The sequence below is a fragment of the Watersipora subatra genome, chromosome 3 (genome assembly GCF_963576615.1).
Source record: "Watersipora subatra chromosome 3, tzWatSuba1.1, whole genome shotgun sequence".
Lineage (NCBI taxonomy): Eukaryota > Metazoa > Bryozoa > Gymnolaemata > Cheilostomatida > Watersiporidae > Watersipora > Watersipora subatra.
The window spans coordinates 15,498,240-15,521,996 of record NC_088710.1 but is presented as its reverse complement, the minus strand read 5'-3'; the positions used below and the strand labels follow the sequence as shown (position 1 = coordinate 15,521,996).

General features: G+C 34.9%; 3 protein-coding genes across 4 annotated transcripts in view; 1 reads left to right on the top strand and 2 right to left on the bottom strand.

The window, feature by feature from the left end:
• Positions 1 to 2,590, bottom strand: part of LOC137391525 (carbohydrate-responsive element-binding protein-like) — a 34,100-nt gene extending 31,510 nt beyond the window's left edge. Inside the window, exons 1-2 of one of the 2 annotated variants that reach the window (XM_068078027.1) lie at positions 2,478 to 2,564; positions 154 to 208 (exon numbers count right to left, since the gene is read on the bottom strand). In XM_068078027.1, the coding sequence (XP_067934128.1) occupies positions 154 to 178 (25 nt within the window). In that variant the 5' untranslated portion in view covers positions 179 to 208; positions 2,478 to 2,564. Of the gene's footprint in view, positions 1 to 153; positions 209 to 2,477 lie in introns of both variants that reach the window. The other variant, XM_068078028.1, reaches the window with a different exon arrangement.
• A 480-nt stretch (positions 2,591 to 3,070) lies between these two features.
• Positions 3,071 to 9,505, bottom strand: LOC137391531 (transmembrane emp24 domain-containing protein 5-like). The gene is made up of 5 exons (XM_068078034.1): positions 9,286 to 9,505; positions 8,665 to 8,756; positions 7,997 to 8,198; positions 5,949 to 6,075; positions 3,071 to 3,319 (listed from the first exon to the last, which is right to left on the bottom strand). The coding sequence occupies exons 1-5, from the start codon at positions 9,475 to 9,477 to the stop codon at positions 3,210 to 3,212; spliced, it is 723 nt and encodes a 240-aa protein (XP_067934135.1). The 5' UTR covers positions 9,478 to 9,505; the 3' UTR covers positions 3,071 to 3,209.
• Positions 9,506 to 10,164: 659 nt separating this feature from the next.
• LOC137391528 (malate dehydrogenase, mitochondrial-like) lies at positions 10,165 to 23,363 on the top strand. Its single transcript, XM_068078032.1, has 8 exons — positions 10,165 to 10,335; positions 10,825 to 11,080; positions 13,454 to 13,563; positions 16,065 to 16,190; positions 18,450 to 18,554; positions 22,123 to 22,194; positions 22,445 to 22,597; positions 22,870 to 23,363. Exons 1-8 carry the CDS (start codon positions 10,258 to 10,260, stop codon positions 23,005 to 23,007), a joined length of 1,038 nt encoding a protein of 345 aa, XP_067934133.1. The 5' UTR covers positions 10,165 to 10,257; the 3' UTR covers positions 23,008 to 23,363.
• The last annotated feature ends 394 nt before the right edge of the window (positions 23,364 to 23,757 follow it).

Sequence of the window (23,757 nt, the reverse complement as noted above, 5' to 3'; positions counted from 1 at the left end):
ATTTCTTAAAAACAAACTTATTACCAAAAGTCTCATATACGTGATACAGTGTAATAAAAATGACGTACTGGGAGACAGAATACTATTAATATAATTAAAGCGGCATTACTATTAATTACGTCATTTAAAATTACATAATTAGCTTACACTGACCTATATGATGTCCAAATAACGCCATATCACTTGTGGATGATTAGCTTTATCAATGCTGTAAGTAAATGTGAACCACATTACTTCAGTGTAAATGAGCTAGCTCTTAAGACGCTTATAACTTTTTCTCACCTACATTTATTCAAGCAAATTATCATAAAGTACCATAAAACCTCTAATCGAACGCCATGGCGCTCATTTTTCAACCCTTCCTCTATAGTGGCTGTCAATTGAAGGTGGCGTTCAAATAGAGGCTCACATTGTATTTTTCAAATGGCTGATCAGAACTTTTGGAAGATAAATTTAGCCCTTTTAAGGGCGAAGCGAATGTCACCTATATATGGCCCTATCCTTCGAATAGAGCAATATTACACCCTTTGGATGCAATAAATCTGCTAACCTAACTCCAACTTGTCAAAGATCTTTTAATAAATATGCATTAAGAAACTGAGAAATATCTCTACCAGTTGATGTCTATTGCTTGCAAGTAACCTGTGACGATAGTGTAGCCTGTGTACTGCTTTGCAATTTGTTGGAGCTTTCAATTTTTATTTCATTCTAAATTTGAAGACATGTTTTTATTTCACATCTACATTTAACAATGTTGAATAAAAGCTCATTACACTCATTGATTTGTTTGCTACAGTTTGCAAATTAACATTTTTAAAACAAATATTTCCATTATATGCTCAGATAGCTGCGTTTTGATTGTTGCTTTCAATGGAACGAACATTTTCTGGTTGTCCAATACCTTTCACAATGTCTACTGAGGTCAACTATTCTTCTGCACTGCTGAACTAGTCGTTATTAGCGTCCAAACAATTTTTTGATAGAGCAAAATCTTTAAGTGTTGCATTTAGCACAAATGCAATGCGTAAAAATTTGGCTCATTGAACGCAACCTTGACCCAAAAACTAGTCATTCATCTACCATAGTAAATTTATGTAAACCGTTTTCAATATACATGCATTTTTAAGTATCAAGACTGCGTTAAACAAGGAACTACTATTAGCCTGAGACAACTATTAATTATTTTTATGGTGTTGCTTTCAAAGTTTTAAAGAAAAGGACGAAAAGCTTTGGAGTTGAACAACAAGAAAATTAATTGTTATTGATGTAACCCATTCATTATTAATACGATTTTGTGGACACTTTTCTACTGAACAATTGATATTATGGGTTTGTAAAGACCAAAGTTTGTCAAAGTGGCAGTCAAATGGAGGTGGCGTTCAATTAGAGAGTGGCGCTTTATTTTTCAACTCTTCTCTTAAGGTGGCGGTCAAACAGAAGGGGCGTTCAAATAGAGGTGGCACTCAAATAGAAGTTTTATGGAATATTTGAAAGAATTGAATGACTAGAAGCGTGTAGTTGATTGACCACATTAAACTTTCATCAATCTATATATATATATATATATATCTCTCTCAGTGTTTGTTGGTCTTTTTGTTGGTCTTTTTGTTTTTATCCCTGTCTCCAATTTTTGCGATTAAAATCTAGCAATGAAAAACCTTTAATGCGCTGGATTTGATCTCAGATTAGACTAAGTGTGCAACTAAGCTTAGTGATTCATCACATTGATTAAAATACTCGCACTTTAAGCACTTGGGATTATTAACCAGTACTGTTGATAATTATGTGTAACGGAATAATTATTAAGCCGTCTGCAAACATGGCAATCGTTTTTGCAAAGATTGCTAACTAGCTTACGAGGTAAGTTACGCAAATTCAATGAGTAATTATTTTATTACTCGTGAAACGCCGGGCATTTAGCTAGAAGGTTATATGCGCACGAATCAGCACTTGCAACTTATACTGTTACAACTTTTGTATCAAATAAAAGTTGCTAAATAAGAGAAAAGCTTCAAGAGACCAATCAGATCTGATCGTCCTCCAGAATTTTATTCTTTACTTGCAGTTCCATGCTTTATATCAATACAAATCTTTCACAACTATAAAATAGACAGACAAGCATCAGTTGGTTGCAAAGTTTTAAAACTTACTTAGTTTTTTATAAAGGACATAAAAAACTCAGTTACTCAATTACTCTAAAACTCAGTTGATTACTTTTAGTATAACAATATGATCAATCTGTTCAACCAACTACCTGTTTACACATTTCATATAAATCAGACATTTTCACAAAATTTGGTGAGCTAAACAACTAACAACTTTGTTGATTGGTAAAGCGAAATGTGAGAATTTACGTGAAATAAGTGCACAACACACTTCAACGTAAACTGATTGGAAAGTTATTGTTCTTTTCAATTCTACTAAAATAACTTCAAAGCACAAAGTAATGAATAATTTAAAATGTACAGCATATATACCTGCAAATTATCATCAATTTTATAGAACTGCATAAATTTCTATGTTGTCGTTCGGGAACAATTTTAGAAGAAGCATCTGAAGACGAGATACTGTTTTCAAGCGGATAATAACCTTACTACACAGGCCAACGAACTATGAGCGACTATATATGTATTGTAGAGATAACGAGTAGTTATACGATAATTCCGAATAGCTCTAATAATCTCAGACTATTATCACGTCGCCACTATCGATGCTTACGCAATAGAATATGCCCTTGAAGATCGCGGAGATTACTAAAGGAATTCAGTTAATGGTTGACAAAGGACAACTATATGAATTTTGAAAGCTATTAAGTGAGAATGCAACTCCAACGAGAAGAATCGCTCAACTACTGCAGCACATGTACTTCATATTTTAGTAATTTCGTGACATACGATTGTTCCCACACGCTACTGCATTTCTAAAATTCACAACATTAAAATCTCTTTTCTGGCTACACTGCTAAAACTTATACCTGTGCACCTAGGTAAGCACTAGGTATACCTAGGTAAGCACTTCCACAAACACTGCATGAAGGCAGTATACATGTATAGGGAATGGAGGCATTAACTGAAAAGATCTGACATTTATTTTCAACGACTACAGTGTAGGACAACCAATGTTCATATGAGGGTCAAATTATGGCAAAACTGCAGTGAAATGAAATGTCCAAAAACGTGAAAAATACAAATGTATATCAGATCGTGGTCTTATGTTGCCATCTTCATGTTGTGATCTTTCGCTGGATTGCTCGTAAACAGCTGCCTTATGGTGTACACTTGTACCAAACTTGCAGCAACCATGATTACGAGTTGAACACCTAAAATAAAAACAATATAAAAGGTAATAAAAAACACATAATGCTACTTTAAAAACCAACACTAAGACAAAGTTTAATCGAACTAATATCCAATTCAATATATTGCAAGCTGCTCCACTCAAACCAAACTGGCTAACGACATTCTCACAATTATTTGAGTGGATTGCAATTCCAAAAGTGGTCAGCATGCAGAAACACTTAACATGTACTAGCAGGAACCGTCTCGAGCGCTTATAGCATTGCTTCTTGAGACACTGGCTATTATAACACATTTAGAAACTAGCAATGTCTGCAAGGAAGAATCAGTTACCACCAAAGCAATAGATACATTGGAAAATCTGTTTTTTTTAAATGAAACACTCAAAACCATCCAATAAGCTCCTTTGTATTGTCAAATAATAATTAGTGCCAGCATTGCCACTACATTATTCCTTTTTATGCCAATTTACTAAAAATTTGGAGTTTCCCACCCACTTCCACATAAGACTAGTCGAGTTTAGGTAAGCACACTTACTGTAAATCAACGTTTTTTCCTTTCTAAAATATAACTTTGTGAGGTAAATAATATTTCATCAGTCTTTAGTATCTAAGATAAATGATGCATCAATTCCTAAGTTGAACGCTCAGTTTTGGGTGCCAGTGTTTTGGAATAAAAAAACAATATAGAATTGGGTCACCACAGATGAAATAATGCATTTGCATTTAAGCAGATGATAAATGGCTTATAGCGCATTCTAGTTTATTGATGCATTTATAGTGCACTACAATTGCATTTATAGTGCATTGCAATTGCATTTATAGTGTACTAGAATTACATTTATAATACATTACAATTGCATTTATAATGCATTACAATTGCATTTATAATGCATTACAATTGCATTTATAATGCATTACAATTGCATTTATAGGGCACTACAATTGCATTTATAGTGCATTACAATTTTGTTGATTATTCAAGGTCGAGACACACTTTTGTGTTGCAGTCATTTGTATAAATCACTAATAAATGTAATACAGTCACTACCTCAACATACGAGTGTAATGCGTATTATGTCAATTCACTTGCGTCTCAAGGCTCTATGTCCTTTATAAAAAACAAAGTACAAATTAATCCATTACCATATTATGAAAATTTACTTAAAGAGGATTTTGCAGCAGAAAAAGTGTTTTGAATTTGTCCTAATTCAGCACCTACACTAACAAAATAATAAATACCTATTTAGATGTTCTAATCTACAATAAAATGTAACATCGCTATGTACACCACATAATGCAGTATTAACTTCGAAACAGACGTTGTGAATAACGGCAGTGAGACAGACTTGAGAGCAGCGTGTTCGGTATACTAAACATTTGTGACGCTATGTAACAGAAACTTTGAATTTAACATTCATGAATGTAGCTTACTAAACACACTTGAAAATAAGTTTTAATCTTTCACTAAACTCACTTCAATTTTGTCATCATTTTTTTAGTATCTGTTCCCGATTATGTGCTTTTGCCTCGCGTACACTATAACTTTTAGCTAAAAAGTTAAGAACCTTTTCCAAATTGATTCGAAGAGAAATACCGAACGATGCTGTTCTCAAAAGCAGTCTCCCGCATACTTGGCCATATAGTGTAGTAGACACCGAGAACCATCTCGTACGCTCGTATCTCAAAGATTACTCGTATATCAAGAAAGAACCTTGCTAGAAAGTCAGCTCGTATCTCGAGTTGATCGATAATGGGGCACTCGTATGTAGAGGTATGAATGTATACACTTTCACTTAAATTACGGTTAGACTATTTTAGTTCCGTGATGGTAAGAGATTAGCATTTTATAGAATTCATGAATATGCTAGGTAGCTAGAACATAAACTAGAAGTAGTTTGAGTAGTAATTTGTTTGATATCAAATGCAACAGAACAGCATGCTGCTTGCTAAAGCCGTAAGAGCCTAATTTAATGTGGCAAAGTTGCGATCTACAGTGGTGATCGTAATTATGGGACCACTTACAATAAACACATTTCTCTTGTTAATTTATATATTGTTCCGTCAGTATTATGTGAATTATGACAATATGCACATCAATGGAAAGCTCAGAATGTACCGAATAAAAATATTATGTAAAACTAACTAATATTTGCTTTATTAGTTTGATTTTGGTACAATATGCCATTTTCGGCATAAAGCGGTACAAAAATTATAAAAAATGATGTTTAAATTTATGGAAAACGTAACTTAATTTGACATAATTTTAGAAAATAGCTCTATAAAAGTTAATTGGTGGTGTTTTTAAGTTCCTTTAGAGTATTTCTAGCATTTGGTATGACATCATAAGCCTAGACTGACCTGATAGGATATAATGGATGCCCATTAAACTGATTTTGTTACTAGAGTCCAGCCTTGGTAGTAGACAGAATGTCTAGAAAATTTGCTTTTCAAAGATGTATGGTCTGAGATTAGTGGGAAAGGGAGTTTATGCCAGAAATGAAAAATATTATTATGAAATTACCAGGCGGTCCCATTATTATGATCACAACTGTAAAACCTGGCAGCGAAAGGGCTAATCCTCAAGGAACGAACTCACAGCAATTCTAATACCTAGTTATCAGAAAAGAAAGATGAGGTAGGAGATGCATACCAGAGAATGTGTTCACTCTGGAGTAGTTCATCCTCTGCACGATGAAGTCCTTAACATTAGAAGTCCTAATAGACTGCTGCAGGTACCTCATCTTATCGGCTTGAATTGTCATTCCTTCAATCGACTTCTACCAACACAACGCAAGCAGCCTAATGAGGAGTTGATATACACCGGTGCAAAGCTCTTATACATGTATTCAATACCTTGGGACCGTGTTCATGCTTCCTAAATATTATCCAAAAGAAGATTTTTATCACTAATTATACTGCAGTTGGATTGCTGCTGCGCCAGGAGTTGTTAGCTGCAGATTGACTGCCAAGCTATGATACATTATTTGCTAATTCAGCTTATCAAGTCAGCCCAGCTTATACAGTCATGATGGTAATTGTTAGCACCTCCGAAATCGTCCCTCTGTCGTATTGGCTCCAAGTGGTGGTAATTATGTTTAATCCCTTTACTGTTTTAATTAGGTTTATCATACTATACATTATTAGAAAGCTGAGGTTTTACTCTGTCTGAATCTGGTGATTTAAATTAGATGACCATATAATAATACCGTACTTTTCGGACTATAAACCGCACCCTTATAAGCCGCATCTGCTTTATTTTCCAAAAAATGATAATAAAACAATACATAGACCGCACCTTTGTATGGGCCGCATAACTCAGAACGGTGTTTTTTAACACGGCAGCAACTTTCCTGTTTAAAACGGAACAGTGCCTAACGGCACAGTTCGTATTAATCGACGCTTTTTAACCTAGTTCCTAATGGAACAGTACCGTTAAGCATTGTTTCGTATTTTCTTTCACCGCTAGAGGCGCACTAACCGGAGATTCTGGTTAATGCGCCCTAGCGATGAAAGAAAAAGCCACAGAATAGCCGCACCCTTATATAAGCCGCATGGCTCAAATCATCAGAAAAACTAGCGGCTAATAGTCCGAAAAGTACGGTAATAATCCTTTGTATCAAAATGTCATTTTTCTGTTGTATTATCATTAAACATGTACTGTATTCATCCAGTGATTATTAATTAATACATCAACTGTGAAAATAGATTCCCTGTATCATAAGCTTTCATTTGATGCACAATTTGTTAGAATTTGTTAGAATTTGTTCAAACCAGTGCTCACAATTCAGAAAATACCTCAATATATCTAGGGGTGCTAACAATTACCATCATGACTGTAAATGTCTAGTTCGTTACTTTTAGTAAGCAAATGGGTTGAAGTGTTCTGCAAACAGAACAGGAAATTTTTTTATCAACAAAATTGGAATGACATTTGAGTAAACAGCAAGAAAAGACAGGTAAAATCAAGTGAAACCAAGACTTTATGCAGAGTATAAAAATTTATGTTTGTTGAAAATTATAAGATTGTTATATTTTCTTCAAATAAGACATTCTTTTAACTTTCTAAACATAAAGACGAGAGAAACCATTTTATTTGCATTTGCTACAGCTTACTACGTGAAATTGAGATTGTTTGGCCATTGACAAATAAAGGGTAGTGTGTTCATTTTAATATGCATTTGAGGGACTTTTTATAAAACTAAACAAATTAAATTACGCAACCATTTATTATCAAAGCTGTTGACACCTATCAGCAAGTAGAAGCCTAGTTTTGAAGTTGAGCACGACTACTGCTCTAGCTGCACCCACCTGCTCATGAAGATCATGGGAAGTTACACCAGCCACCAACTTGGACAATACTGACACCAACCACCTGAGTTGAGAATAGTCACACCAACCACCTGTTGATAGGTTATATAGGTAGTGACACCAACCACCTGCTGCTAGGTTTCATACGCAGTGGCATAAGCTTTAAACAAACAAAACTGCACCCATTTCACCACAAAGCTTAAGATTTCAAAGTAGATTCTGTAGAGCGTTTGGTAGATGCTAATTAAAAGTACCCAAGTAGAATGCAGGCTAGAAACAGTCTTCGCACAGAAAATAATGCAACTGAAATACTTGGTTAAACTGTGCCATAGTAACAAAGATCGTTATGCAGCCCCATACCACAAGCAAGACTTATAACCAAGTATATACCCCTATCTCTTCCACGGACATCTCGAGGATAGTTTCAACCTGCTCCAATTTCTCCTCCATCTCTGCCTTTTCTTCATACTGTCTAAAAGGCCATGTACTGTCGGGGGCATCTGAGTATAGACCAAGGTAGACAACCTTGTTTGTGTTGGAATACCGATTTACCACACAAACCTCATATATACCTACCTCCTTCAAGTGCAATCTGCAAGACACAATGCATGAATTAAAATATTTACCACAAAAATTATTTATAAGTGTTTGATTGTCTGCTAGGCCGGTAACAAAAATTTTTGTGAAGCCAGTCTTATATATAAAGTTATGCAAAAATTTTGTAGCTGTTTCATGTAAGATTTTTAACAATACAAGCCTATGACTCGATTGACACAGTAAAGCGTGGTTCAATGTCAAATTTGACATTGTTTTCATTATATAAATTATGTCCTCATTTGCCATTTTAAATAAAACTTGAAATGATTGGTTGATAAAATGTAATAAAATTCAAACAATCTGTGAAAGAGGTTGCTATGAAGCAAGTTAAAAATGTCAGAAGATGAGAAAAGCTACTTAGAGAACAAGCATCACTGGAATACATTACATCTAAAAATATTTACAGCTATTTCTGTCATGGGAGGTATATGTATCAAGAATGAATTCTACAGCCAACTTACGGATGAACATTATGGGCTTTGCGAATGTCTGCAACAAGATATACATTACTTGGAGACCGTATTTGGAAGTTGACTGGTGTCTGATCCAATGACTACAACATCAGTAATGCATCAGGATCAAAAGCTGATGCATATGGCAGCTGATGCATATGGCATGATGACAAGAAACATCCTGCTATAATGAATGACGAGACAAGTAAAAATAACCCATAAATTTCGCTTAATGATAAGGTGCCAAGCCGATGAAGGTAGAGTAAAAGGTTAGAAACGATAAAATAAATATGTTTATGACTACAGCTTTACACAAAATAGAGAGTAGCAGAACCTATAGCTCACAAGGATAGAAATTCAACAAGTGCATTGGCATAGATTTGACAGACAAATTTACCGCCTTAACTAAAATTGAGAAAAGCTAGTACGCCTACATCTAGTTAAGTTGCCATTGGTCTACGAGTCAATGACATGTAGCTTGTGCAAAGAGGTATTTTAGGCACTATGGCTATAAGAGTTGCAGAAACTACCACCGTTGAAAAATTGTAACTATATGCAGCCTAAAAGTGTTTTTTTCATATCTGCAGCATTGTACAGCCTCACTTATATCAGAAAATGAATACCACAAACCTGGTATTCAAACTCGGTTTCTGTGTCACGATTTGTAATGGGTTGGTAGTAGCACTCTTTTTGTCCAGCAGGCACCATTAACGTGTAATCGTAACCAAATCCATGCGTTAGTTTAACTACCAAACAAAATGTTACTAATAATGAACCAAATCTTGGAAAACTAGGCATAATAGCTTCGTGCGATGTAACCATTGGTCATTCATCAGCGTAGAAATCATAAATATTTTGTAACACTAACGTTGATGGGCGTGACTATTACCATATAGAAAAATCAGCGATTGTAAACAGCACAGGGTCCTGTAGACGATGCCAGCTATTTACCACCATGCTAACCACTGTATGTGGCAAATTGCAGCGACTCACACGTTCGCGCTTATATAAAATCATTATTTAGGTAAGCTTTAATAGCAAATAATATAATCACAAATCGTTCATATTATCTATCATGACGACATCATAAACGGCAGTACTATGAAAAACGATCCCACATAACGCTAAAACTAGCTTGTCTTGACAAACTGTTGTTTTTGCGGAGTTGCCTCCCCGTCGAGCAGGCGAGCAACACAACGTTGTTGCTCGCCTGTTTGACGGGGGGACAACTCCGCCAAAACAACAGTTTGTCAAGACAGGCTAGCTAAAAACGAGCGAACAACAGAAGGAGCGGAATGACCACAAAATAGGTAACGTGTTAGATTTTTTATTTGAAAACTTAGAAAGAAATTAATAATTTATTACATTTTTAATAACTTGTATTTTGCTGTTTTTATGCTAAAAATACAAATGTTAGTTTTCGTAAAATAATCTTCTGTAAATAAAATATTTAAGGGGTTCGCAGATTTTTCTTTACCGGTACCGCAGTCAAATTACAGATCGCATCTAGACATTCTATTTGTGCGTGATAGTGTACGTGACCCGGCCGGTTAAACCCATCACTCTAACCGACTTAACATATAAGCGCTTTTCACACTCACTATGTTTTCAAGAATTTTGACTAAATCATGTTCTCAGCATTCTGCGACCCTTGTTAGAACATTTTGTGCGTCAGCTAAGGTAAAATACTAGAAATTCCTATCTTATCGCTTCCTGTTAATTTTGCAGGTTGGTGTATGATAATAATTTGGTGCACGGATATTTTTGTTGTTTATTAGTGTTTTTTATGTAAGAACTATTGCTTTTTTCACAATTGTTTTGATTTATACTATGCATAATATTGTGTGCACACAAATGTCTCTGTAACTATCGTTTTAGCAGATCTTGTCTTTTAAATCAGGCATGAAAACGTGCAGTATATCGTAACAGCAGACGTGATCTTTTGTGAAAGCTTTTGCCAAATCCTTATCTTGATAACTTTAACAAGGATTACGTTTTTTAAATAATTTCCGTGGTAACACGTGAGCTCGTTGCTAAAGAAAAATAAAAAAATGAAAGATTTTGCTTAAAATATATTTTGATGTCATTAATAGCAAATAGTGTATTATCTGACTAGCCAGCTCAGCTCACACAAGATGTAATTTTATTATGATTGGGTTTTGCTTGCAGAGAGATTCGATGAAAGTGGCTGTTCTTGGAGCTTCTGGAGGAATTGGACAGCCATTAGCTTTGCTTCTTAAGAATAACCCACTAATTAGTCATCTCTCATTGTTTGACATTGTACATACACCTGGAGTTGCTGCAGATCTCAGTCACATCTGTACACCAGCACAGGTTTCTGGTCATATGGGCACAGATGAATTGGAAGCATGTTTAACAGGCTCTCACGTAGTAGTTATTCCAGCTGGTGTGCCAAGAAAGCCAGGTTAGCTACCCTTTCCTGTTGAATATTGCTAGCTTGCTAAATATAAGGGATTTTTATGCTAATTAGGTAGGAATCAGATGTTGCAGAGAAGGTAAATATGAATAAACATAATTAATAACAGATTCATTCTAAATACATCTTGCCGTTTCTGGAAAGATGTCCATGTAGCTGCAATGAATACTTACAATTTATCTATCAATCTTGGCAATGTTTTCGAGCAGCATCAATATTTGTTTTTGGCGAACACTACAATATATATTCTATAGGAGTTAACTTTCCTTTTGCATCGACAAGATTCTCACGCAAACATCCGCTCAGCTTAAATACCAAAATTGAATTCAATGTTGAAATTTTCTGTTATTCCTGCGAAAACCAACTCATTAGGCGTTGAATGCAGATAAGCCAATATTTACACTCACAAGTATCAAAAATATTTCAAGTTGACGCGCATTTCTGACTGTGCTTGTTTCAACAAGCTGACAATCACACAAGCTTTCACTCGCTCCTTTCATTTGCTGTTAACTTGTTGAAAAATCCAACTGCAGCTAGTAGAAGAAAGCATTCAGTCATTTTATGCTCTGAAAATGGTATATTTTAAAAAGTGAAAATAAATGCTTTTAGTTCTACTATGTCGTGTTATCTACACATCTTTGTTGATGAGTTAGTGAATGGCTGAACGTGATACGTGCAACGATGTTTGATAGAAACTATAGTTTTATAGAAATGTCACAGACGTTGTTCACTGAATCTTTTATTTTGGTGTTATCCAAAAAATCTGAGATAGGGCCTACAGCTTTTTAGTACGTATTAATTTTGCTCTAAGGTTTGTGGAAGTTAGTATTAATAAACGCAAGTTTTGATAGCAGTGTTCAATGTCTAGTTTGAATAAAAAATTATATAAAAAATTAATCCTAAATACAACTTTGTATTTTGCTCTATATCCATGGAACATTTTTTTAATTGTAGGCTGTACTTTTCGTAATGGTATCATTGAACCCTGTTTTATTAAAAAGAATTAACACCACCAAATTTAGTGTTAACTTGGCATCTTAGTTTTTCCACTTTGTCACTCTTAACAAAAGCTGTTTGTTTCAAACGAATGTTTGTTTGCTATCTATAGTGAGCAGCGGCGAATGATGCTGATTTTTGTAGTATAGTGTATGGTACTTCACCGTGTATATAAGGTGACTTCATTCACTGTTTCCCTTCTCAAAATGCTCGTATCGGAATGAATTATTTTCCATTTCAAGCGATTGCCATATCTCCGCTATTTAGTTATCTATTATTAATACAATACTAACCTAAAACAGCCATCTAACATATTACAATTCCTTTTGGAAACGCATCCAAACTGTTTTCTTGTTATTGCCAAAAATGCATAAAAATTATGCACACGATATAGCTGCAGGCCTAGAAATGCATTTAATGAAGTCTGTTTTGCTAATTGAAATTTATTTCACTATTTGCAAAATTGCGGAAGCTTTTTCATATGATGTAATTTTTTATGTATTGATTTTTCATGAGAGAAGATAGGGTACGCCCTTTGATATGTAAATATACTGCTGATTTTTTTTGTAGTTTATCGTTTTATACATGTATATGTTCTTCCATGAGCATTGGATTTTACATGTTTAGCATAGGAAAAACCAATAACACTATTTTTTTTCATTTAATACCAAGTAGTCTAAACTTGTATTGTCTGTGTGAGTATAATGTAGACAAGAGTTGGCTGCATCTTAAACTTGCTTGTAAATTAATGGTGTTTCTGATAGCTTAGTTGTAAATGATGTAACTGTGTACAGTCTCCCATCCTCTGAGAATGAAGTACATGTAGGCAAAACAGTTGGAGTTGCTTTTTACTGCTGATTCATCCTTAAAAAATTGTTGCATCTTCAAATGAAAGCTAAAAAAACTATCTTCAAGTCAAAAGTTCCTTGTGTCTTTGCTATCCTACAATATTTTCATGTGCCGTGCTTGCACTTTTTGTGATTATGTTAGCAATTGATATGACTTGGCAATTTAAGTGTGATTTTAATCACCATATTTCTACATTTTGTGATCATTTTACTACCATCTGTGCTGTCAGTCGTACTAATATTGTTTCTAGTAGTTTGTTGGCTATTCAGTTTTAGTTGTTGTCATTGGTCTAAAATGTAAGTGTAGATATTATTTCTAAAGTACATCAGGGCAAAAGTTCAACCTTTTTTATTATTACAAATCTATATAACAAGTTTTATTTCTGAGTATTAGGCACCTGCCTTGAAAGCTTCATCTTTAATTTTGGACTGAAAGTTTGAAATTCATAAACTCCTTGTACTGAATTAGCTAAAACTTGTTCAAGGCAAGTACGGTCAATACATAAGTTTCTTTTAGGAATGACCAGAGATGATCTGTTCAACACAAATGCTTCTATTGTACGAGACCTGGTAGACGCTTGCGCCAAGTACTGCCCACAGTCCATGATATGTATCATTTCTAATCCAGTAAGTTTTTTATTAATCCATAATCACCAAATCATTGACCGAACTGTGCTGCTTCCCCTCTAGCAACAGGATAATTTAAGAGTTACCAACCAAAGATTTACTGCTGTATTGTCATGTCTGTGTCAATATATCCCAAAAACTGATTAGTAGTGCCAGTTACACATCATTTCTGTAAATGCAAAAAAAAATCTATAAGATTAATGTCAAAGGAAAATAATGACAATTTACACTGTCAACTCTGGAAGCTGTCAACTTTGGTGACACAAAGTTCCTCTAAATAGGTCATAACGCGAAATAATTGATAAAAGGGTGTGGTTAGCTTTGGCTTGAAACGCTACTTGACCATTTCTTAATGTCTATGTACTCCCTCAACACATCGCAGTAAGACCAGTTTTAACATTTCTTGTCAATGACTACAGATATGAACAAAACTAAATAGTTAGATGGTGTCTATTCATCATTTGGATTTTTTATTTTAGAGGTTGAACTTGCTTTCACATTTTTCGATGTCAAATGATAAATTTGAACCTAAGTATTGTCACACTACAAATTACTTTTTGTGGACAACTTGTCATTGACTTGTCCACATTGACTTGACATTGACTTCAATAATTATTTCTCTTGGAATTTCCATTGAGAGAGAGCAGCGCCTCCCTCTGCAGCTAGAACAGATTGGTAGTTAAAAGTTTGATTTGCGTATTTACTGGTTTATCATTTTAAGTCCGTAACAATTCAATTTACTGTTAACACTTTGGCCGCTATTATAGTTTTTACATGTATATACTCATTCTGTGCTGTACATTGTTCTGCTATACATTGGTCGCACCATTGCTCTGTGGGTCCCTTAGTTCATAAAAATCTAGCAATATTTAAAACAAACCATTCCAGATAATAACTACAATTAGATTACAGGCATTTTTTAATTGTTTAAAACTGTTAGCAAATCTATTTTGTAACAATCGCTATTAGTTTAGACACAGTTTCATAAGTATCCAATCAAATTAAAACTATTGTCACTAACAAATCAAACTAAAGTTTTCACTAATAAATCTAAGAAGTTCTCCCTGGAATAGCCGAAGACCTTATTCAGATAAGGTTAAGAACGCTGTGAATGTTTTTGTAGTTCATTGGTAGTCAGATTTGGAGTTATCATTGTTGTGAGAATTTAATATTCAAAATAAAAAAACATAAACCACTGTGATAAATTGAGCCTCTGTAAAACTGCCAACACAATTGATTTTCTGTTTAAATATGCGTTTTGTAGGTATTGACCATATACAATACAGCATTTGTTTCAGCATTTTGTTAAGGGTTGTACCAACTCCAAACCTATCTTACACTTTTTGTTGTGGGTCTCCAGGAGGCCGGTTTTTAGGCTTTTGGAGTGTCATAAAGATTAGCCTGAATGAGACATTTGACTGTAATTTGAGGCAATGAAATGCAAATCCGCCATTGTTTATGCTATTGTACATGCATTTGTGCACCCTTCAGCTAATTATTCCAATTAGAGATCTACATTGTATATGGCCCTAAATTGATACACACCTTTTACAAATTAGATTGTCTTCTCTAGTACTTTGTTCATATCCACCAATGCCTTTAGTGAAAATTTCTCAGGTTGCTCCAATTTTGAAAGCTACAGCAAAATGTAATGTGAAATCTTCCCAAATATGATAGCTATCGTCAGCCAAAAATTCCGCAAGATCAATGTCATTTATTCTTGTTAGCCACTCTTATAGAGCGTATGCTGAAAATATTGGGGCCTATTGTGTTTGGCAACCAACAAGTGTGTCAATATTAGTTAATACATTCTAAAGCAGAAATATGTTTTTGAATTGTAACTCTTGGCCGAAGCAACTCGTGTTTAACGAGTGTCTACATGAGTCCGAACCAAAGTTTATTAAGGAAATTTTACAGGACAGGTTAAAGAAATTAATCTTTCTACCTAAATCTTGTTTTACATGTATTAGCAAACTATTCTATTTATATCGTTTGATTTTTACTTCATCTTGTGAGAGCACAGATAATGCATAGTTCACTACAGCATGGAAATATAGTGAATATTACATTGATTGCTTATATGTTGTCCAATCAGATGTTTCGGTTACGACTAACTTAACCAAATCAAGCATTACTGAAGTCATTAGTTTGGAAAATTTTCCCTTTTGACTATTGCGACCGTTTTTTACTCAAACGATCAATGCGAAAGTTTTGCTTCTTGTGTTTTGTGACCACCCTTAGAGCGGATAGGAATATCAAGGAAATATTCTTCCTACCGTTTGCACGTTTCAGCAAAGGGAAAAGTGTTAGTAGCAAGCCAATGTTAAGAAAGATTGTTTCAATACGTAACGGGCATACCATGGACGTATTGTTTGTAATTAATGATACAATGAGGAAGCAATTTTATTATAAACTACACGTAGTTGTTTTATTACTCATCACATTTTCTATGTTTTCTTTTCGTGTTATTTCTATTGTATAATAATATACCTTTTCTGCAGGTGAACTCAACAGTTCCAATAGCAGCGGAGGTGCTGAAACAGAGGGGCGTGTATGACCAAAAGAGGGTATTTGGAGTTACCACCCTTGATGTAGTCCGTGCTAACACATTTATTGCTCAGGCTAAGGTAAAGCTAATTAATTTACATCTTAGCTTCAGATTCGCTCACTTCATAGTCTCACTCCGTTTAATCAAGTCAATTATCCCTATAGATGCAGCATTTCACAACACTGATATAGTTTCACTGCAGCATTAGTGTGCTAATAAGTACAGTAGACGCTCCTACAATGTAAATAATCCGTTCCTGGACAACAAAGATACAAACAGTTAAATACATGTAAATTGCCTAATCCGTTCCAAGATCTTTCAAAACCTACTCCTTTGACCTTGTCAAAAGGAAAGAAACTAAGTCGGGACTTTTTTTAATTTAAAGACTGAACAGTAACTGTAGCGTTAAGGATTTGTATCGACAAGTCTTTCACTTTTTTCTATCAATTTCACTCGGTTCATGTTTATGGTTCAAAATACAAAATGTAAAAAGCTCTCTTCTTAACATTTTGTAATTTTACAAAATGTTAAGGGTAGCGCACACCTTCAATGTCAATTACATCATTTATTTTCATGTTGTCTAGACAGCATTGTTGATTCGGCAAAGGAAAAATATTGCAAAATGTTCCATGTCTGAAAGTAAAACACAAAATATGGCTTTACTATACGTATTAGGAGCGGTCTGTCCGACTGCCCATCACCAGGGTTCGAGACTAGGATAAAAGATAGCTTTCGGCAAAACTATTTTGGTATATCAACACTAACGCCTGCGCCAATAGATCGCCTTCAAATATTTATGAATATTCCTGTGCTTTGTCGACACACCTGAGGATCTCTAACGGCGAACTAGATTGCCAGGGTACTAGTATATATAATAGAGACTCCTATGCGTACGTCGTTTTCTCTTGCAAGTGCAGCATGAGATATTGATATTTTTAGAGCTAGCTACGAGATTTTCGTTGTTAAAAAAATGGAATTTGAGAATTTGTACCGACTTGACACTTTATGTTATATGGAATTCTTTATGTTGTACGAAGTAAAAACTTGACGTAAGTTCTTTGTTATGTGGATTTTACATTATAGGAGGTATACGTTATATGAGTGGCTATTGTATTAAACCATAACTGTCACGTACAACTTTTATCAACTTTTTTTGAGAACAAAATCGGAATCAGCGTGTCTGATTTACTTAGAAAATACGATAAAAGTTGTACGTGACAGTTATGGTTTAATGTTGTATTAGTGGATTCAAATAATGTTTCACTCGAACCCATTGATTTGCTTTTACATTAGCGGTCTATTAAAAGCTCATTTGTTCATTTTAACCATAATCTAATAATTATTTGTTTGGAATGCAAATTTTGACAAGTAAGACTTCACCAGCACCAATAATAGTTTCCTGCTGTTAAAATAAACTATAAAGCTACACTTGTCAGCTGATCACGATAAATGTTTCAATTTGTTCCAGACAATTTTTTATCTCTATTGTTCATGATTTTTCCTAATTTGCAATTACGTTCAATAATTTTAATATTTGTGATGATTTGTCTTCTCAACAACCTTTTCGTTGTCCACATCACAAAGCTATTATTTGAAAAACTTGGTTGAACATTCCCAAGCCTTGAATTGCCCTAAACTTGTTGCCGTTAATCATATAGCTAGAAACTAAAAAAGACAATTCTATGTATATGTGTAGGTTACTGATAAACAATACCAAGATGAGTATCTACCATTTTTATAACATACAAATTTGTTTAAATTTTTGCAGTTGCCTTCTCTTGGTATCTTTGTAAAATGTTTTATGGTGACTGATGTTGTCTACACAATCACTACAAAGAATATTGCACTATTGCTCTAATTTGTAAAGTGTTTTTAGTTTTCCAATAATCAATCAAAGATAGTTATGACATCAAGCGCAAATTCTTTAGGTGGTTTCCAGTTTCCTTCGATATATCAAGTTTTCATATTGTTTATTTAACATAATTTACAATATGACGTTTAAATACTCAATTGATGTATAAATATCAAAGTACATTTTCTGTATTAGTGACCTCACAATGCTGGTTTTGTACAAGTGTATATCACAAGAGACCATATGTAGGTGAATAACTGAGTGGTTGCACTCAAATACTCTGCGTCATTTTCCAATGCGCTTATGTTTGTAAAACCTTTACATTTTGATAAGTCTTAAGAGGTCTCCCAAAGTTGAGAAACAGCTTAACAAGCATCCTATATGTGAATTTACCTTCACGTTCACTCGCTACTGGTTTAAGAAACACGGGATAATATGCACAATCTTTTCTACTTGCTTGCATAACACAATTTTTGTTGAATTAAGGATCTGGATGTGGCTCATGTGAATGTGCCAGTAATCGGAGGACACAGCGGGGAGACAATTGTACCCCTTATATCTCAAGCATCACCGCAAGTCTCCTTCCCCCGAGTGAGTTGCCATAGCTTTATTCTGTTTAGTTAATTGCATCTTTTACTTTGATGTTAATGGCTATCGTGGTGTTACAGGTAGAAAAGACGATGATTCGTGTGCGTCTGTGTGTGACGGGCACGTTTGTACAGTGTTATTTCTCTTGATATTCTGTATTGAATGCATTTAGAGAGGCATATTGAAAAGGAGGGAAATTTAAATTTCAAGTATTTTAAAGTTGAAGAATGGTGATGTAAAACAATATGTTACGCATGAATAAATATGACAAGCTGCCCTATAGTGTTGTTTTACATAAACTTCATTTCTGCTCCTCGTGATGTTTCCTTTTAAATAATTTAGGAACAAAATCACTTAGACTAACTGTGTTTAAATAGTACTCGCTGTTGCAACTGTGAATGTAAAATCCTTTGTCTGTGATCACCTCTACAAAAGGTATTTTCAGTGTTGCGGCATTCAAAGTTAGGTGTAGTTTTTGTTATATCAATTTGCTGCTTCTGGTGTAGTCAAACATGGTTAGTTAGCAGCGCAGCAGCAACGTTTTGTATAGAAATTGTACATAAGGAATGTTAAGTAACTGCAAGAGATATAGATGATAATGATTTTTCAAACCAACTATCTGCTAGTGGGAATAGTCCCAATCACACATGGCAGCATCAACTGCTGCCATGATAATCATGGTGAGATCTCTAGCAATTAAAATATAGCATTCACAATGATTATGGTAATTCTAGATTGGTCAGCAACTGAAAATTCTGAACTTAGTGCATTTGTTTAAAACAGACTATTTTATAGATTAACTAGTGAATGTCCGGCGTTGCGTGGGTATTAAAAATCAGCTTATAAACAATGAGAGATAATGTGGTCATCTGCCACTTGCTATTAGCCTGGTGCATTGCCAATGGATAATTTGAGTAAGCTTACTAATAAGAGCTAACTCTTGCTCTAACAATTGAGCAAGTATAACATTACGCTACCTCCCTTCATGACGTTGAGTCGTAACGGAGGTAGTGTATTTGCACCCATATAATGACATATCGCTTAATGACTCCGTCAAGCTCGTGTGGCTTAAAGATGTGATTGCGCCAAAAATGTCAATCAAATGAAATTAAGACCAATAAAAGGCTAAAACATCGCTACAATTTGATGTCATTTTTGTCTTTGTAGACTAGCCCTGTCCAGAGATGTAAGCTTTTGAATGAGATCATTTTTTGAAACGCTCAGATTTGAGCGGGTGCTTTATTCGTGACCATATCCATCGTTTTTTTATGTCATCACCCTGTTTGCACATCCGCTCGTCCATGAAAAAGCCGCCATCTCTGTAGAAAACGATCGTCATTCTCTTGATTGATAGTATTTTTCGGTGTTATTTTAATGCTAAAACAAAAAATTTGCAAACAAAAGCATTGTTTGCAAATTAATTGCAGAAGCTTTGTGTTTTTAACGATAAAAGTTGTCCATAAAGATGGCAGACAACGATAGATCGGCCTCACGAAAAAACAAAGTACAGTGATACATGTGAAAAGAGTCCACGAGCGATAAATACAAGATCTCTTCTTTAGACAATCATCAGCACGAAGTTTTTATATCGGCCATAATAAATGTTATCGCTCGTAAAATGCGATGTCTGTGATCTCGAAGGTGGGGTTTTTCTCAATTACTAGATTGCGCATCAACATCGATATTTGATGAACTAATTGACATTGTTAATTTACTGAATTACTGCATCGACACGTTTTATTGACCAACAACAGAATCGTAACAATGCTTCCAGTTCCTGCGAAGGTGACTCAAAGTTTTCTGAGCATCAGGTGGTTAAAGTTTGGGGCAGACAGCTTATGGTTAGAGCTGACAGGCATCAGCAGCGTTATGCTGCTGATGTTTGATTTATATTTATTCGCTCGGTCACGAATAAAGCACCCGCTAGAATCTGAACGTTTAAAAAATGATCTCATTCAAAAGCTTACATTTCGGGGCAGGGCTAGTCTACAAAGACAAAAATGACATCAAATTGTAGCGATGTTTTAGCCTTTTATTGGTCTAAATATCATTTGATCGACTTTTTTGACGCTATCACATCTTTAACACCTGAGGACCACAAGATAAAATCACTGCTCAGCATACTGACATTTGTCAGATTATGGTTTGCTGCAGCTCTATTTGCTCAAATTGAACTTTCTTTAAAGGTTGACTTGTAACAAAATTCACATTACAGTTATTTGATATGAAAAGATTCAACATGTCTTACTCTGCTGTGTTGTAGTTGCCAAATATGTGGAAATGTGATTACAAGCTCTTAAAAGCTCAAAAACAAAACGCCGCCGTAGATTGGAATCTCTTTATTTCTCTGACGTAGTCATGAAATTTATTTATTGTCATGTGATGTTCTCACGTGAATAGAAAGGCCAATAAAATGCTCAATATAAAACTTATCGTAACACTAGTTTATGACAAACACTTCGGGTTTTACCGAAGACCCCGTATCAAATATAGATGCTCGCTACTTTACAGTTTTGTTTTGGCATTATTCGATCGTCAAGTCGTAATCTGATCACGTGACCAAATACTTCGCAATTAATTTTTGCAGCACTTTTCGATTATCACAGGTGACCAACAGGCTCGTCATGATTATCAGACAATGATATGTACTCCTTCGAGGTAAGGCTAAAAAATTAAACGAATTTTTACGGTAAGTTATAAGATATCAGTGCTAAAAGTGACAGCATTACAATGACGATAAAACAGATGCGTAAGAACAATAGACATGGTTTTATTGAATGCGTAAAGTATATTTGTGAAAATATTTCGACGAATAGGGTTGCATGAAAGTGTAAACAGAAACCATCTCCCACAACTACGTCGCATTTGAGCCGTTTTGGAAAGAGAATTCAATCTACGGCGGTCTCGTGTGGCTGCGATTAACTGTTCGTTTTATAGCTTTTAAGAGCTTGTAATCACATTTCGACATATTTGGCACCTACAACACAGCAGAGTAAGACATGTTGAATCTTTTCATATCAAATAACTGTAATGTGAATTTTGTTACAAGTCAACCTTTAATGAATTGATAAACAGTAAAATCTTGCTCAGTTTATAATCAAAGAACAAAATTCTTTCAGTCGTCTTTATTCTTGATACATAGTTCTATTATGGACACACTTGCATAATAACTTTTAAGTCCCTTTATAATAATTATATAGCTGATCTGCTCCACTCTTCTTTAAACTTATTTTCATTGCGAAGGTCTTAGTTAAAGCACTGCATTTACTATTTGAAATAATAAAAACATAACTAAGTTTGCACTCAACTAGTGATATTTGCTGTTTGTTCGCCTCATATTAGAGAGACGTGTATCACCGCATAGCATGAAGAGACATGTTGAATACATTTTACAAGTCATTGCCATGGTAAGTTGGCGCAAGTGAAAATGCCTCAAAATGCATACTGAGAAACATAATTGAAAACGTTCAAGTCATACCAGAACTAGATTTGTCTGCTTGTGCATCACTGGGTTGTACTGGTAGTAGATCAATTAGAACTAGCATCTGCATTTTCAAATATTGTTGTTTAGGATGAGCGAGCAAAGATGACCGAGAGAATACAGAATGCAGGAACTGAAGTTGTGGAAGCGAAAGCCGGTGCTGTAAGTATTACATCCCTTGCTAATATTCTCTCCAAAACCGCAAATTTGGTTGGGAAAAACTGAATTTAGTGTCTACTTGTTTCAGACATGCAATAACAATTAAGAAAGACAAAGACAGATGCAGCTTCAAATTGTGCCCAGTGAAAGCTTCAGACCGTTTTATCTTGTTAATCTTAAACTTGTACCAGATTAAGAGACCTTTGGGCACGCCTCTCTGCAAAGTAACAAAAGGGAATGGGTGTTGTTGCAGGGTTCGGCAACACTATCTATGGCCTACGCAGGGGCAAAGTTCACTGGCTCCTTGCTAGATGCTTTGAATGGCCGGGAAGATGTGGTTGAATGCACATTCGTCAGATCAGATGAGACGGAATGCAAGTATTTTGCAACTCCAATCAGGCTCGGGGTAAGCCTATCAGCTATCTACACTCTTATATTTTATGTAACTCTTTTTTGTTCACTTGTGATGAAAGTATAGCCACATCAAGTGCATGGTGTGTATAATGTTTACCTATGATAGTTTAATTACCTTATGAGAAAATAAATTATTGAGTTCTGACTGAATTTTCTTGTAAGAGCTTGTGTTCTTGTAGAATAGCAATGCTGAAATCAGAAGAAGGCTATTCAACTTGTAACATTTTTATCTTTTTATTTGATTGTCCATAATATTTGTTGCAGAAAAATGGAGTAAATCAAAACTTGGGAATGGGACATATGACAGATTTTGAAGTTTCTCTTTTGGAAAAGGCCATACCAGAGCTTAACAAGAACATCGCCAAAGGAGAGGAATGGATCAAGGCGAATCCAGCACAATAAATTTTTAGGGCAGCTAAAAAGCACTTCCAGTTAGCCTTGGCTCACTGGCTCGTTACACCACCCTGTTTTTTGATGGGCAGTGCAGACCAAGCTTCCACCTCGGGTTACGCCTGGTGTGCGTTCCTACCTAAACCTGTATTGTGATTCTCGGTTTATCGAGTTGGCGTAGATAATACATATAAATATCAGGGATGACTAGACGTGAACATATGATATGGCTTTGGCGATGTCCGTAGCTAGTTGTACTTTTCACCAACAACTGTGACTGTTTCTATTGTGCCTTTTTGAGTCATCATTGAAAATCTAAGTAACTGCTGGTACCAAAGTTGTTCTGAAATAAAACTATGTTTTCTATGGTTGACCTTGCTTATTCTGATAGAAGGATTCTATGATGGATGGCTAAAGGCTTTTATAGGATGTAGAGCCCAAGCGTTAGGTCGTGTTCAGTATACAGTGAGTTTAACTTGTTTTTTTTTCAAAAGAAGCAATAGTAAGTCAATTCTTGTTGGAATAACTTATCATGGGCAAAATGTGTGACATCGCTGAATTTGTCATTTGTTGTTTAAAAGTTCTTATCACAGTATTACAAATCAAGCGTGTACACCAAATTATGGCATACAATTATTAATGGCGTTTGGTGATTTTGAGTTTGTTTATTGATATCTGTATTAATAGTTTGTATTCTATGTTAGAGCGCGAATCACTTAGTAATTGTTGTCGCAGCTACACATTCATGTGGAGTACTGATCA